Genomic DNA, 16,131 nt, shown 5'->3' on the forward strand with positions numbered 1-16,131 from the left:
AAAAATTTATTGTAGAAAGGACTAATGTAGTTCTGGTGGTGGAAGCTGGATCACTAAAAACAAAGTGGAGGTGGATAAATATTAATAGCAGGGAATGGAAAGGCATGGAAAAATGCACAACAGAGGAGTTGAGGCCAGCATAGATCAGATATGATCATATTTGAACAGCTGCATGACCTATATCTGCTCAATTACTTTATTGGGGGTTGTTCGTAGGGAACTTCTGCACAGGACCGAAAGAAGCTGAAGAAGGTAGTAAATCTAGTCGGCTCCATCTTGGGTACTAGCCTACAAAGTACCCAGGATATCTTTAGGGAATGGTGTCTCAGAAAGGCAGCATCCATTATTAAGGGCCTCCAGCACCCAGGGCATGTCTTTTTTATCAATGTTACCATCAGGTAGGAGGTACAGAAGTCTGAAGGTGCACAATCAGCGATTCAGGAACAGCTTCTTCCCCTCCGCTATCTGATTCCTAAATGGACATTGAAGCTTTGGATACTACCTGACTTTTTTAATATACAGTATTTCTGTTTTTGTACATTCTTTTAAAATCTATTCAATATACGTAGTTGATTTACTTGTTTTTGTCTATTATCATTATTTTTTCCTCTCTCTGCTAGATTATGTTTTGTATTGAACTGCTGCTGTTAAGCTAACAAATTTCATGTCACATGCCGGTGATAATAAACCTGATTTTGATTCTGATATGTCCAAGTAAACTGCCAGGACATTTATGAGAACTAGGCTTGCAATTTTTAGAGAGAAGACTGTTCTGTACACTAATCAGCAGCAGACTTCAGAAACTGAGTTGTCATTGCAGATGCTAGAATGGCGCATTTGTGCTGGGAGGGATCTAGACCCCGTGCAGTGCTGTCATTGTTATTGTGAGGACCAGGGGTAGGTTGTTGGGTTTCTTTACTTGCCTCTTCTGTGCCACAAATATTATTTGCCACTTATCATTGCATGCTTGAATGTTGTCCAAGTCTTGCCACGTACAGCTCTGGATTGCTTTACTTTCTGAGGAGTTGGGAATGGACTGAATCATTCTGGATCATCAACAAACATGCCCAAGTAAAAGATGGAGGTGTGTGTTTCATAATAAACTCTTGATGGTGCTCTGATGTGGCAGTTTTGTCGAACTTGTGTTTCCCCCCCAACTTGAATTGTCAAGTGCCATCTGTTCTATTTACCTTTGTAGTTCTCTTTCACAATAGTTTACATACCAAATATGATCAAGCACTCGATGCCATCTGCAAACAAACAGTTTACCCCGAAGCATTTCAAATCATAATTGGGGACTTCAATTGTTTGAGGAAAGTCCTGTTGAACTACCATCAATGTATAACCTGTAGACCAGAGGTCTCAACGGAGTAGACCACTGTTATACTAAGATAAAGAATGCCTACTGTACCATGTCCAGACTGCAATTTGTTAAATCAGATCACATGGCTGTTATTCTACCTGCGCACAGGCAGAGACTAAAGAGCAAAGCTCCAGAGATTAGGACAATAACGAGGTGGTCGTGGGAGGTAGAGGAGCAGCCAAGGGATTGCTTTGACTGGGTCGTGTTCAAGGACTCATCTGTAGATCTGAATGAATAACCGTGGTTGTCATAGATTTTACTAAAACAGTTAAAGATGAGTGTATCCCCACAAAATCATTCAGAGTCTTCCCCAACCAGAATCCCTAGATCAGGGGTCGGCAACGTTTACAACTGAAAGAGCCAATATGGACCCATTTCCCACAGAAAAGAAAACACTGGGAGCCACAAAATGAAATAACACTGCATACAACGGGTTTTTTTTGCCTTTATGCTATGTATAAACAAACTATAATGTGTTGCATTTATGAAATTGATGAACTCCTGCAGAGAAAACGAAATTACATTTCTGCATGCAACAAAAACATTTTGAACTCCGAAAAAAAGACTTTGGGTTGAAGGTTACTCCGTAGGTAGCCTACCTTGGATCGAAGAATTAAAAGAAAGCGCGCACTGGCGCGCATTGGCAGTTCTGATGTATATTAATAGCGATAAAAAACACGTTGTAGCGGTGTGCTACACGCAGCGCTAAAATAAAGACTGCAGTCAAAGGTAACTTTATTCGAACTAAACAGCCTTGCTTTAAAGCCTCCCTCAACCCGTCCCCGTGGGCGCGGATGCTCCAAAAGACACGTACTCACAAACCCCCGTAGGCTATCTCCCTTAGTCGGAACGGTAGCTAATTGTGAGCCGGTTCGGATGTGCCAGGAAACGGTGTCTCCGCAAAGTTTTCATATTGTACAAGATCACCATAATCTTCAAATTTCGAATTACATTTCAAAAGCTAACAAACCACGGGGAGCCGCATCACAGAGATCAAAGAGCCGCATGTGGCTCTGGAGCCGCAGGTTGCCGACCTCTGCCCTAGATGAACCATGGGATCTGAGATCTGCAATCTGCTAAGGGCCAGATCAGAGACATTCAAGTCTGGTAGCCAAGAAAGTTACAAGAGGTCCAGGTATGATCTCTGGAAAGCCATCTCCCAGGCTTAGTGGCAATTCTGGACCAAATTTGAATCAACGAAGGATGCCCGATAATTGAGACAGGGCTTGATTACTGTCAGCTCTGATAAAGTTAAATCAAGCGACATAGGCGACAACAGAGCTTCTCTTCCAGAAGAGCTCAATGCCTTCTACGCTTACTTAGACTGTCAAAACTTGGTGGAATCATCACAAACTCCCAAAGTCCCTAATGATCCAATGATTTCAGTATCCAAGCCTGAAAGCCTGACGTGTGAGCAGCCTTCAGGAGGGTGAACCCACAAAGAGCATCTGACCCAGAAGGGTTACTTGGGCAATTACTAAAATCCTGTGCTGATCAACTGGCTGGACTGTTCACTGAGATCTTTAACCTCTCGCATTGGCAGTCTGAGGTACCCACCTGCTTTAAGCAGGCATCAATTAAATGGGTGCCTAAGAAGAATGTGGTAACCTGCCTCAATGACTTGTCCAGTTGTACTTGCATCTACTTGCAACTTTGGGAGGTTGGAGATGAAACATCAACCTCTGCCTGAGAAGTGACTTGGATCCATTCCAATATGCCTACTGGAGCAACAGGTCCACAGCAGATGCCATTTCAATGGCTCTTCACTCAACCCTGGAACATCTACACAGCACAGGTGTGTATATCAGAGTGCTGTTTATCAACTACAGCAGGGGTCAGCAACCTTTTTTGCACCACAGACCAGTTTAATATTGACAATATTCTTGTGGACCAGCCGACAGGTGGGGTGGGGGGGGGTGTTAATCACGACCGGAATATAGGTGATAAGTCACTTATAAGTGGCTAATACACTCAGTTTCGTTTCTAAAAGGGTTTATCTAATGAATTTAATATTAAGCACACAGTGCATAATTTCCTTGCATGAATATAGTGATCAGTCAATTATAAGTCACTTATAAGTCAATAGCATCATAACATTTTAAGTAACGTTTGGATATTAAACACACAGCGCATATTTTCCTCATATGAACATATAAAATCATTGCAACACACCAATGTCGCTGAATCAGTGGGAGCCCTGGGCTTGTTTCCCTGCAACAAGACAGTCCCAATGATGGGTGATGGGAGACAGCGATACTCAAAGAGGGTTCCTTATGTCCAGTCTATTCCACAATTTAGTTTTTGTTGCACTCCTTGCAGAAAACCCCGCTTCGCAGAGATATGATGTTGAAAATGGAAGCAACGTTTTCAGTGCTTTCGTGGCTATCTCAGGATATTCAGCTTTGACTTTGATCCAGCATGCCGGCAGAGATGTAATGTCAAACATACTTTTTAGCCCACTGTCAAGCTCGAGGAGTTGATCTTCCCGCACTGATATGGATGATTCACCGGGGACATTCACAAATGGGTCACGGACCCATTCCTTTGCACATCTTGGGTAATTTGCAGTTGGGAAGTAACGCTCGAATTCTGTCGACAGCGAAGATAGATGATCGAGCACCAGCTGTGAAGAAGGACAGTGCAGCCTCAGTCTCTCCCAAAATCCTTGCTAATGTTGGGGACATGTCAAATATGCCCCTGTCCACTCGCCGTCCCCATATTTCCAGTTTGGCTTTGAAAGCAGACACTTTATCTGCCAACTTGAAGACAGTTGTCATTCTCCCCTGAAGTGACAAATTGAGTTCATTGAGCAGGTTGAAGATTTCACACAAATAAGGAAGTTTTGCTATCCACTCTTCGTCACTGAAGTGTGCTGCCAGAGGTGACATTTCCAGAAAGAAATCTCTGTAGCGGCTCTCTTAACTCAAAAACCCTGGCCAGGACTCTCCCCCTTGAAAGCCACCTGACTTCAGTGTGTAAGAGAAAGCGTTTGTGCTCTGCATCCATTTCCTCGTAAAGCTGCTCAAACAGACGTGAGTTAAGGGCTTTTGCTTTGATGTGATTGATAACTTCATCAACGTCACTCAATATGCTGTTAAGATCAGGTGACATTTTTTGGCTAGCCAGCATTTCCCTGTGTATGACACAGTGTGTAGACTGGCATTCAGGAGCAACCTCTTTGACTCGGGTAGTGAATCCAGACAGCCGTCCAGTCATAGCTGCAGCCCCGTCTGTGCATATTCCAACACACAATGACCAGTCCAGTTTGCCTGACATGTAGTCATTCAAAGACTTGAATAGTTCTGCCCCAGTTGTGTTAGTTGGCAGCAGCAGTGCACACAACATATCCTCGTGCACATCGTTTTAAAATATATATCGCACATAATCCAGCAGTATTGCCTTGTTTTCGACATCGGTAGACTCATTGACCTGGATGGCATACCATTGTGACTCCTTAAGCCGTTCGAACAGCTGTGCTTCAATGTCCTCCACTATGTCATTGACTCTTCTTGAAACTGTAGTAGCTGAAAGAGAAACCTGTGCCATCTTGTTAGCTGCAGCTTCTCTCAGCAGTTCACGGCACATGTCCTTGGCAGCAGGCAGTATCAATTATTCACCAGCAGTAAAAGGCTTCTTAGCCTTAGCAATACAACTAGCCACTAAGTATGATGCTCTCGGAGCAGCAGCATTTGTGGAGGTGGTGGCTCTCAGCACTTGCTTCTGTCCCACTTGCTCATGTTTTTTCCGTTCAAAAAAACTCAGTGTTTGTCTTTAGGTGCAGGGTGCTTGGACTCAAGGTGCCAAAGCAGTTTTGAGGGTTTCATTGCCTCATTAGACAGCTTGTCTCCACATATCACACACACAGGGCTTGGAGTGTGTGAGTCACCGGTCGCATTAAAGCCATATTTTATGTACAACTCATTGTGTTTTCTGTTAAAAAAAGCTCTTTTTTTTTTGCAGTCTCAGCCTCGACTGTCTCTGCGTTGTCATTGTCGTTAGCCCTTTTTTTTGTCCCCTACCACCTCTTCCAAAGAAACTTTCAAGCGACATTTGTTTTTTCATTTGAATCCTCTTTTTGCATTTGAAACCTGGGACCTATAGACCAGTAAGTCTTACGTCGGTAGTTTGCAATCTGCTGGAAAGGATTCTTAAGGATAGGATCTGTGAGCATTTGGAGAAGTACAGACTACTCAGGGATAGTCAACATGGCTTTGTGAAGGGAAGATCATGCCTCACGAGCCTGATTGAGTTTTTTGAAGAGGTAACAAAAGAAATTGATAAGGGTAGGGCAGTGGATGTGGTCTACATGGACTTTAGCAAGGCATTTGACAAGGTCCCTCACGAGAGACTCATCCAGAAAGTCATGAGACATGGGATAAGTGGAACCTTGGCTGTTTGGATAAAAAATTGGTGTAAAGGAAGAAAGCATAGGGTAGTGGTGGAAGGATTGTATTCTGCCTGGAGGTCAGTGACTAGTGGAGTGCCACGGGGATCTGTCCTGGGACCCCTGCTATTTGTGATTTTTATAAATGACCTGGATGTAGAGGCAGAAGGATGGGTGAGTAAGTTTGCAGATGACACGAAGATTGGAGGAGTTGTGGATGGAGCTGCAGGTTGTGGAATGTTACAAGAGGATATAGACTGGCTGCAGAGTTGGGCAGAAAAATGGCAGATGGAGTTCAAACTGGATAAGTGTGAGGTAATGCATTTTCGAAGGACAAACCAGAAGACTGAGTACAGGATTAATGGTCAGTTACTTAAGAGTGTAGATGAACAAAGGGACTTAGGGGTTCAAATCCACACATCCCTCAAGGTCGCTGCACAGGTTGATAGGGTAGTTAAGTAGGCCTTATGGGATGCTAGGCTTCATTAACAGAGGGATTGAGTTCAAGAGTAGAGAGGTCATGTTGCAACTCTACAAATCTCTGGTGAGACTGCACTTAGAGTATTGTGTTCAGTTCTGGTCATCTCATTATAGGAAGGATGTGGAAGCTATGGAGAGGGTGCAGAGGAGATTTACCAAGATGTTGCCTGGTTTGGAGAACAAGTCATATGAAGCAAGGTTAGCAGAGCTGGGACTTTTCTCTTTGGAGCGTAGAAGAATGAGAGGGGACTTGATAGAGGTCTACGAGATTATGAGAGGCATAGATAGGGTGGATAGTCAGTACCTGTTTCCCAGGGCACTGATAGCAAACACCAGAGGGCATATGTACAAAATTAATGGAGGGAAGTTTAGTGAAGACATCAGGGGTAAGTTTTTTACACAGAGTTGTGAGAGTCTGGAATGATTTGCCGGGGATGGTGATGGAGGCTAAAACATTAGGGGTATTTTAGAGCCTCTTGGACAGGCACATGGATGAAAGAAAAATGGAGGGTTATGGGGTAGTGTGGGTTTAGTACTTTTTTTTAATGATTATATGGGTTGGCGCAACATGGAGGACTGAATGGTCTGTACTGTGCTGTAGTGTTCTATGGTTCTATGGCTCTTTATCGAGTAGTTGTAGATTAATGACCGACTGATGATCTCACGTGCGTTCAAGTTCAACAGTGGGTGTGACAGGGAATGAGGAAAGGTGCAGCTGACTCATATTCCATACTGCCAAATCTTATCATTTCTTCGTTGGTGGTTGGGGACCATTGAACTACAGTTCAGCATTCAAAACCATCATCCCTTCAAAACTAGTCAATAAGCCTCAAGACCTTGGCCTCAATACTTCCTTGTGCAATTGGATCTTTGATTTCCTCACTTGCAGACCCCAGTCAGTTCAGATTGGCAACAGCATTTCCACAATCTCTATCAGCACAGGAACACCACAAGGCTGTGTGCTTAGCCCCCTACTCTAATTGCTTTACACTTGTGACTGTGTGGCTAAGTGCAGCGCCAATGCCATATTCAAGTTTACTGACAACACCACTGTCATAGGCAGAATCATAGGTTGAGACGAATCAGCATATAGGAGAGAGATTGAAAATCTGGCTGAGTGGTGCCATAACAGCAACCTCTCACTCAATGCCAGCAAGACCAAGGAGCTGGTTATTGACTTCAGGAGGAGGAAACAAGAGATCCGTGAGGTCAGGAAGATCAGTGCTAGAGAGGGTCAGCAACTTTAGAGTCATAGAGAGGTACAGCACAGAAACAGGAAGATGACATATTCCAGCCCTGAATCTCCTTTGACGTGTCTCTGTTACTACAGATCTGGTCATTTCCTATCTAAATTAATCACACCAGTTTTGAGGACCATAATTTGTGCCAAACCCGTTCATCCTCCTTAAAACTGTCTCTTTGACTAAGCTTTTGCCATGAATATCCATGCCTCAGCACTGGCTTTACTTGTGTTCCTCCTGTGAACGATTGTAAAGGGTTTTCACATGGAGTGTACCAGATGTTATGGATGAAGTTGATCGATGGAGATCATCTACTGTAATTATTCTGATTTACTCTTTCCAAATGCAATTTTTTTTTTCTCTCTTGGTAGCAAAGTGAAAGAAGAGCTGGAGAATGAAGGAAGAAACCCTGGTGCAGAAGAAGAGAAGGACGACAAGGAGTCAACTGCAGAGATCCGAAATCCAGAGGAATACAAGGAGATCTTTCAGCCACACAATGCCATTGGTCAGCAAAACATATCTCTTTGTATTTTTGCATAGAGCCTACAGCACGAGAAAAGTTCATCCTGTGTTACTTAGCAAGCTAGTCCCATCTGCTCTCCTTTGACCTGTAACCCTTTAAAGCTCTCCTATCCATGTACTTATCTAGATAGTTTTTAAATATTGTTGATGTGCCTGCCTCAACCACTATTTCTATTTATGTCCCTTTTAAATCTATGCCCTCTTATTTTAGACACCTCTTCCCTAGGGAAAAGACTATGTGCTTTCAACCTGTCTATGCCCTCATGATTTCTATATCTCTTATCAGAATACCCCTCAATCTCCTATGTTCTGGGGATTAAAAGCCTTAGTCTGTGTAACCTTTCTTTATAATTTAGAACCCCAAGCTCAGGCAACATCCTGGTAAATCTTTTCTGCACTGTTTTCTAATTTAAAAATATCTATCCTTTAACAGGTTGACCAAAACAGTACACAATGTTTTAAGTGTGTTCTCACTAATGCCCTTCATAACTGCAATATACTTTCCCAACTCTGATACTCAATAGCCTAACTGCTGAAGGCCAGCATACAAACACCACCTTCACTTTCTTATCTACTGTAACAGTGAGCTATGGACTAGCTAGGTCCTGAGTTCCATGACACTCCCCAAGCTCTCCCTTTCACTGCATAAATTTTACTTGTATAGGAGGGAGATTGAAAATTTGTATGAGTGGTATAGTCGGCCCTCCTTATCTGTGGGTTCTGCATGCGCGGATTCAGCCAACCGCGGATTGGGAAAACCTGGAAGTTCGCTCTCCAGCACTTGTTGTTTGAGCATGTACAGGCTTTTTTTTCTTGTCATTATTCCCTAAACAATACAGTATAACAACTATTTACAAAGCATTCACATTGTATTAGGTATTATAAGTAACCTAGAGATGATTTAAAGTATACGGGAGGATGTGCATAGGTTGCTGCAGATCGGGAATCAAAAAAAAAGAGTTCTCTAAGTCGGAACAGCTAGATCCAGTATTATTTAGCGTCAGTTAGTCAAATGTTTGTCTTAGTATATAGTACATATTTAACCTTTCTATGCATATAAAACACTTAAGAAACATATGTATTTCAATAATTAAACTACTGTGTTACTTAGTAATAATTGTAGCTTTCATTGGCTCAGGGCTTTCACATGCTCCATTATTCTCACTTTATCCTTTAAAATTGTTACGATCGTTGACTGACTGTAGCTTAACGCTTTTCCAGTGACTGATGCCATTTCATCTCTTTCTGATTGCTTTATTATTTCCACTTTATTTTCAATCGTGATCGTTTTCTGGAACAGAAACACTGCAGGCAGTGGGTCCCGAGCTCTGCTGGGTCCTAAAGTCCACCACACTGAGACAGGTTAAATAAGCTCCGGAGTTCCGTTGGGTCATAAAGTCCACCAACTTGAGCATCCGTGTTTTTTAGTATCCGTGAGGGGTCCCGGAACCAATCCCCTGCGGATAAGGAGGGCTGACTGTATGTTAACGATAACTTCTCACTCAATGCCAGCAAAATCAAAGAGCTGATTATTGATTACAGGAGTTCCATGAGCCTGTCCTCAATTGGGGATCCAAGGTGGAGGATGTCAGTAACTTTTAAATTCCCTGATGGTAGCATATCAGAGAATCTGTCCTAGGGCCAGCACATATGTGCCATCATAAATAAGGCACAACACCACCTCTACTTCCTTAGAAGTTTGCTTAGATATGACATGCCATCCAAAACTTTATCAAACCTCTATAGATGCACAGTGGAGAGTATCCTGAATGGTTGCATCATAGCCTGGTATGGAAACACCAATGTTCAGGAATAGAAAAGTCTACGGAAGTGTGGATTCAGCCCAGTCCATCACAGGAAAAACTTTCCCTATTAGTGAGCACATTTGCAAGGTGTGCTGCTACAAGAAAGCAGGATCCATCATCAAGTATTCCCATCATGCAGACTATGCTCTCTTCTTGCTGCTACCATCAGCTAGGAGGTTTATTATATTTGGGTCCCATACCCCCAGGTTTATCAATTATTACCCTTCCTGAACCAGCTTGGATAACTTCACTCAACCTACAGACTCGCTTTCAAGAACTCAACAATTTGTCAACAATGGTGACAAATTTTCACCATTTGTCTTTTGCACATTAGTTGTTTCTCAGTCTTTTGTTATTTATAGTTTTTCATAAATTCTATTGTAGTTTATTTTCTTGTGTCTCCTAGAAAACAAATCTCAAGGTAGTATATGGTGACATGTGTCCTTTGATAATTTACTTTGAATTTGCCCAAAATGTAATTACTCACATTTATCAGGATTGAAAGTCATTTGTCAATCCTCAACTGAACAAAGTCTCCCTGCAATTTTTCCTAATCTTGTTACACTACCTATACAACCACTTATTTTAGTATCATCTGCAGACTTACTAACCACATCTTGCATCCAAATTGCTCATATGAATTGCAAATGACAGGTTCCAACACCAATCCCTGTGGCACATTATGAGTTACGGGCCTCCAGTCCAAGAAACAACCATCAACCATCACCCTCTGCTTTGCATCACTGAACCAATTATGAATCTAATTTACTATCCATCCCTAGACTCCATGCAATTTAATATTACAGACATCTTGTTGTGAGGACATTGTCAAAGGCATTGCTAAAGTTCATATGGACTACATCCAGTCCTCCACCCTCATCTATGCACCTTGTTATATCCTCAAAGAACTAACTCCAAGAATTTTGTCAGACATAACTTACCATGCACAAAGCAATGGTGACTGTCCTGAGTCAGGCCCTGTCTTTTTAAATATTGGTTGATCCTGTCTTTCAGCAATTTGCCATCATCAGACTCACTGGCCTGTAGTTTCCTAGTTTGTTCTTGCTTTTTATTTTAAACAGTGCTACCACATTAGCCACTCTGCAGTCCTCTGGACCCTCACCTGTGGTCAGAAATTAAGCAAAAATCTCTGCAAAGGCCTCTGTAATTTCTTCTCTACCTACCCATAAAGTCAGGCCTTGGACTTTAAGGCCTTCAGTACCTCCTACTGTTAATTCATATGCGGTCCAAGACAACACTACTCATTTCCCCTATTTTCTTAGCTTCTATTGTTTTTTCTACAGTAAACGCTGGAGAAATGTTTATTAAAGATCAAAGCAGCGACTTATATAGATGCTGCCTAAGCTACTGAGTTCCTCCAGCATTTTGTGTGTGTGTTGCTCTGGATTTTCAGCATCTGCAGAATCTGTTGTGTCATTGATTTCCTTTCGTTCCACGTACAGGTGACAATGTTGGTCTTTTATCTTCTCCCTAGCCACCTTTTTAATATACCTATAGATTATCTCTTGGCATTATACCTCGTCTTCCCATATCCTTTTTTTCCCTTCCTGGCATCTCTCTTAAGTGCACTCCTACATTTCTAGTCATCAAGAGATACACCAATTCCTAATTGCTTCTGAGCAGTGTATGTCTCCCTCTTTTTCTTAATCAGAGGCTCATCAACCAGTGTTCCTGAACCTGACTGTCTTGCCCTTCACTCTAACAGGACCATGTAGGCCCTGACCATCACATTTTTAAAGGCCTCCCACTTGGCAGATGCACTTTTCCCTGCAAAGAATTTCACCCATTTACTCACTGCAAGATCCTGCCGAATCCTTCCTAAATTTACTCTGCCTCATTTCAGGACCTTAACCTGTGAACTGGTTGTATCCTTCTCCGTACTATTTTACAACAAATAGAATTTTGCTTATTAGAACTCAGATTACTCACCAACTGACACTTCTGGCACTCGCCCTACCTCATTTGTCAGAAGGATTTGTTGCATTTGTTGCACCCTCTCGACTAGTTCCGTCTGTTTATTGATAGAGGAATCAATTGTCAATGCTCTTGCATTTATATTGGACACAGTTTACAAATGTCACTCCATCCAAGCCTATTGATCATGTTTAAATACAAAAGATTTTATGAAGTCATTAAAAGCATTTTGGTGAATAATTGCTCTCAGGTATTTGAGTATTTGTAGAAAGTGTTCTTCATAGAAATAATTACTGAAGTGTCTCTTTCAAAGTGTGAGACAGCATGCAATTAAAATCAAATGATGTTTGATAACATTTATTAATTTGTCAGTTTCTTTGGAAATGAAATATTGGATTTGTGTACATTGAAGACAGTCGCTTGGAAGTACAAACATTTTTACTTTTGACACTTTTTATGAATTTAGGTAATTGATTTAAATTTCAGTGCACTTTAAGCAATGACAAAGAACACCATCTTAAATGATGTGTGGGGTGAGATTTTTGCACAGTGGTAGGTGCCTGATGTGCGATGCTGGGGTGATGATGGAAGCAGATATGATAATAGAGCTTAAGAGCTATCTGCAGTGGCATAATAACATGCAGGGAATGGAAGGATTCAGGCAGATGGAATTAGTTTAATTTGATATCCTGGTTGGCACAAGCGTTGTGGGCCAAAGTGTCTGTTCTATGTTCTAATATTCTCTATTTCCACCATATGGCAGCCATGTGCTTATTGGAATTGGTTTATCATTGTTGCATGTACCAAGGTACAGTGACAAGCTTGTCTCGCATTACTGTTCATACAATCAAATTAGTACACAGCGCTTTGAGATGGAACAGAATGCAGAATGAAGTGCAATAGCTACAGAGAAAGTGCAGTGCAAGTAGACCGTGAGGTGCAAAATCATAATGAAGTAGATTGTGAGTCCCATCTGTCATTGATAATTGCAGTCAAATAAGTTTAATTGTATTAAACTACCTTTGAATTGTGCTTGCATTATTGAATCGACATTTTCTAGGCAGCATATTGCAGTATGGAGAACCCAGAGCCATGGGACCTCAAATATTATGTAGCTGCAGTAACAAATTCAGTGACAGACCGTTGTACCAAATTGTATATAAAAACTTTTAAATGTGCTAATTATAAAATCCTTTTAACTGGATGTTAACAGTTATTTTGTTAAGTTTAAAGCAAAGTGTTTGTAAGTATATTGTGAAATATTGTTGCCCCCTTGGTGTTTTTCTGACAGCTCGAACTCCACCTCGGCGATCTGATCCATTCCCTGCTCCACCAGAAGACGGTAAGTCCGTTTTGGAAAATCTTTGTGTTTGTGGTGTTACGTACACGCGACCCTGTAAATGTATCAGCAGCAATAGAACACACCTGGAGTCTGGTTTTGCTGTTCACAAAACACTATTTATTAGTAACTACGTAATAGAGTAACTTAAACCAGGTAAATCAAGAGTTAATGGTGTTATGCATATGTAGGTGTAAATATATAAATCCCTAAACTACTTCAAGCTTAGGTGGTAAGTGAATCCAGTCTTACGATGGTGGGTAAGAAAAGTTCAGTTCAAATGCACAGCTTAATTAATGCCAGATGTTTGTAATCCAAAGGGGAATGTTGTGAGAAGGCAATTACATTGATATTCCACAGATTCCACGACAGCAATACAAAATAACAAAAGCAGTAGGCTTTTACTCCGAAGTTGTTCCACTCCACACATGAAGTATCACTGACAGTGATCCTCAACGAATATCCTTTCAACACAAGTGGTACCACACACAAATTCAGCTATGGAACATCTCCAAGTGGATACTCAAACAGAATCCACGTATGGATTATCACTAACAGTAGCTTATCACAAAGGGGACCATCTTCAAGGGAGCCACTGCCCAGGCAAGGGTCGACACACTTGTATATTCCACAAGGTTACCCCAATCACCCAATGTGATAGCCACTTACCCAGTTCCACGACATATGAAATAACTCCAACAGTGATTTGCCACAGGGGTGCCTTTCTTCATTGAACTACCACACACAGACAAAGGGTAAACAAACATGTGGTATTCACAAAGGTTTTCCCCTCACCAGAGAACCCACTGCTGTGGATTAACTAAGTGACAATCACACTTTCGTAGCCGAGTGGAAACAAACTCACCCTCACAGGCGACTCAGAGAGAGAGTCCGAACAGTGATCTCTTTGTCACTAGGTTTCTTCTGTTTCAAACCTTCCTTTCCTCTCTTCTCTCCTCTGCAAACTTTTTCTAGTTACAGAAACTTGTGAAAGTCATTTGTCAATAGTCAGGATCGATTTCAACTCACCCCTTTTGGACTACTGAAAGTTTAAACCAGCGACCGACTCACTGGTGTCTTCCATTGACCGTATGCATCTTGACTGTAACTGTGTGTGTCTTTGTGACTGTCCTTGTAAATTCAAAACAAGCTGCAGAGAAACCATAACATCGATTGTCCATCAAATAACTTCACGTGTCTCTCTGTCTCTCTCACTCTCTCACTTTCTCAACAGTATCCAAATGTCAGTCTCATTCTCCCGGCGTTTTAAAAGGACAGTCCACAGAAACAATGAACCCTAGGGGTACATAACAGTGGTCTATAGGTGTTCTGTGAGTTTCATCATTTTTTTTCTCTAGCATTGGGCACAGTTGTATCCTTTTTAATTATTGTGCCATTTTCTATGATGTGTTGAACATGTTTCCATGTGCACACTAGATGGCAGCTTACTACATAATTGATCTTAACTGCAAGCTATTTCCATTTGCATTGTCCTTGTTCCTTTGTTTTTGATGTTTAACCATATGGAGCGGATTCTGAAATTTTATGAAGTAATGTTTTCCTTCTCCTCTTCCAGTTAAAAGATTGAACAACTTTTGTTATCTCTTTCTTTCAAACTGTACTTTTCCAGCTTTTTTATTCTGAGAGGATAATCAAAGGTCTACAAATGGCAATATCTTTTGGTAATTACCTTGTATGCAGTTTCAAATATTGTTTAATTCATGGTCAGTGATGATGCTCTTAAGTGCTCTTCTTTGTGTATGTTTTGCTCACGCTGCATGATGGATTTCTTTCTGCATAGATACCATTTTAGTAAAGGAATCTGAGAAAGTGACTCCTCCAACAGAGATGCACTCTACCACAGTAAAGAGATTACAGGTCTGTAATGCAGTTTGAAAGAATTTTATTATAAATCATTAAATAACTTCTCTAGTCTATACATTCAACAGTTCCAAAATCTGGTATGTATACGTTCATACATTCTATTCAGTTTTTCAAAACAAATCAGCTAGTGGATTTTGCATCTCCTTTTGTGTTTGGATTAACCTCACAGTACTTGCCCAGAGGATTTTGGGTTTAAAATTGTGTCATAATTTAATAAATGTTCTTAAAATGGGCAGGCCTTGCACATACTTTAACATGCTTCTCCATTCAGTAAGATCATGGCTGATCATTGATTTCTGGTCTACTTTCCTGATAGACCTTTATTCCTTCGTTACCTTAGAGTTCAAAAATGTATTGATCTTAGCTATAAACACACTGATCAACTGAGTGACCACTGCTCCATGGAGCAAAAAATTACAAAGGTTCACAATTTTCATTTCTTGAGATGTTGTCCCTTGATTTCATCATATATATGCCTGAGTTTGATGGTTTTTGGACACCAAGGGAAATTCGAAGGTGCAGGGTATTAGGTAGGTCAAATATTTAAGGCCCTAAATGGCAGAGCAAACAGGAGGTGCAATTTGTCCTGTTCCTGATCTATTCCTTTTGTTCTAGGAGTAGGTCAGTCACACAAGACGTCTTGTAATATTCGGGGCAATCTTTTGATAGCAGCCTTTATTCATATTGTGTTGACTACACTGTAAAGAGATTACTCATTGACATTGTCTTAATAGAGCTTTGGTTTGATTTTGGTGGCCAATAAGTTCCTGATGTCTTTTTAAAAAGCTGACAGTCATTCAATAAACAGGTGGTTTATAGGATTTTTCAAAAGTGGGTCTTCTCAAATTCCAAACAACATCCTTGCATAATTGCTGAGGTGTAAGGGTCTGGCAGATGGAGTACAATATTGGTAAATGTGAGGTTATCCACTTTGGAAGGAAAATTAGATTATTATTTAAATGGTAAAAAGGTGCAGCATGCTGCTGTGTAAAAGGACTTGGGAGTGCTTGTGCATGAATTGCAAAAGGTTGGTTTGCAAGTGCAACAAGCTATCAAGAAGGCAAATGGAATGTTAGCCTACACTGCTAGAGGGATTGAATTTAAGAGCAGGGAGGTTATGCTGCAACTGTACAAAGTACAGGTGAGGCTGCAACTGGAATACAGCATGCAGTTCTGGT

At 41.2% G+C, this 16,131-nt stretch overlaps 1 protein-coding gene across 2 annotated transcripts in view; it reads left to right on the forward strand.

Moving 5' to 3' along the window:
• The window catches only part of katnb1 (katanin p80 (WD repeat containing) subunit B 1), a 72,129-nt gene that overhangs the window by 42,959 nt on the left and 13,039 nt on the right, over positions 1 to 16,131 (forward strand). For both annotated transcript variants that reach the window (XM_059992572.1, XM_059992573.1), the window contains 3 exons: positions 7,840 to 7,973; positions 13,022 to 13,072; positions 14,871 to 14,947. In XM_059992572.1, the coding sequence (XP_059848555.1) occupies positions 7,840 to 7,973; positions 13,022 to 13,072; positions 14,871 to 14,947 (262 nt within the window). The remainder of the gene's footprint in view (positions 1 to 7,839; positions 7,974 to 13,021; positions 13,073 to 14,870; positions 14,948 to 16,131) is intronic.

Source organism: Hypanus sabinus, chromosome 17 (genome assembly GCF_030144855.1).
Source record: "Hypanus sabinus isolate sHypSab1 chromosome 17, sHypSab1.hap1, whole genome shotgun sequence".
NCBI lineage: Eukaryota > Metazoa > Chordata > Chondrichthyes > Myliobatiformes > Dasyatidae > Hypanus > Hypanus sabinus.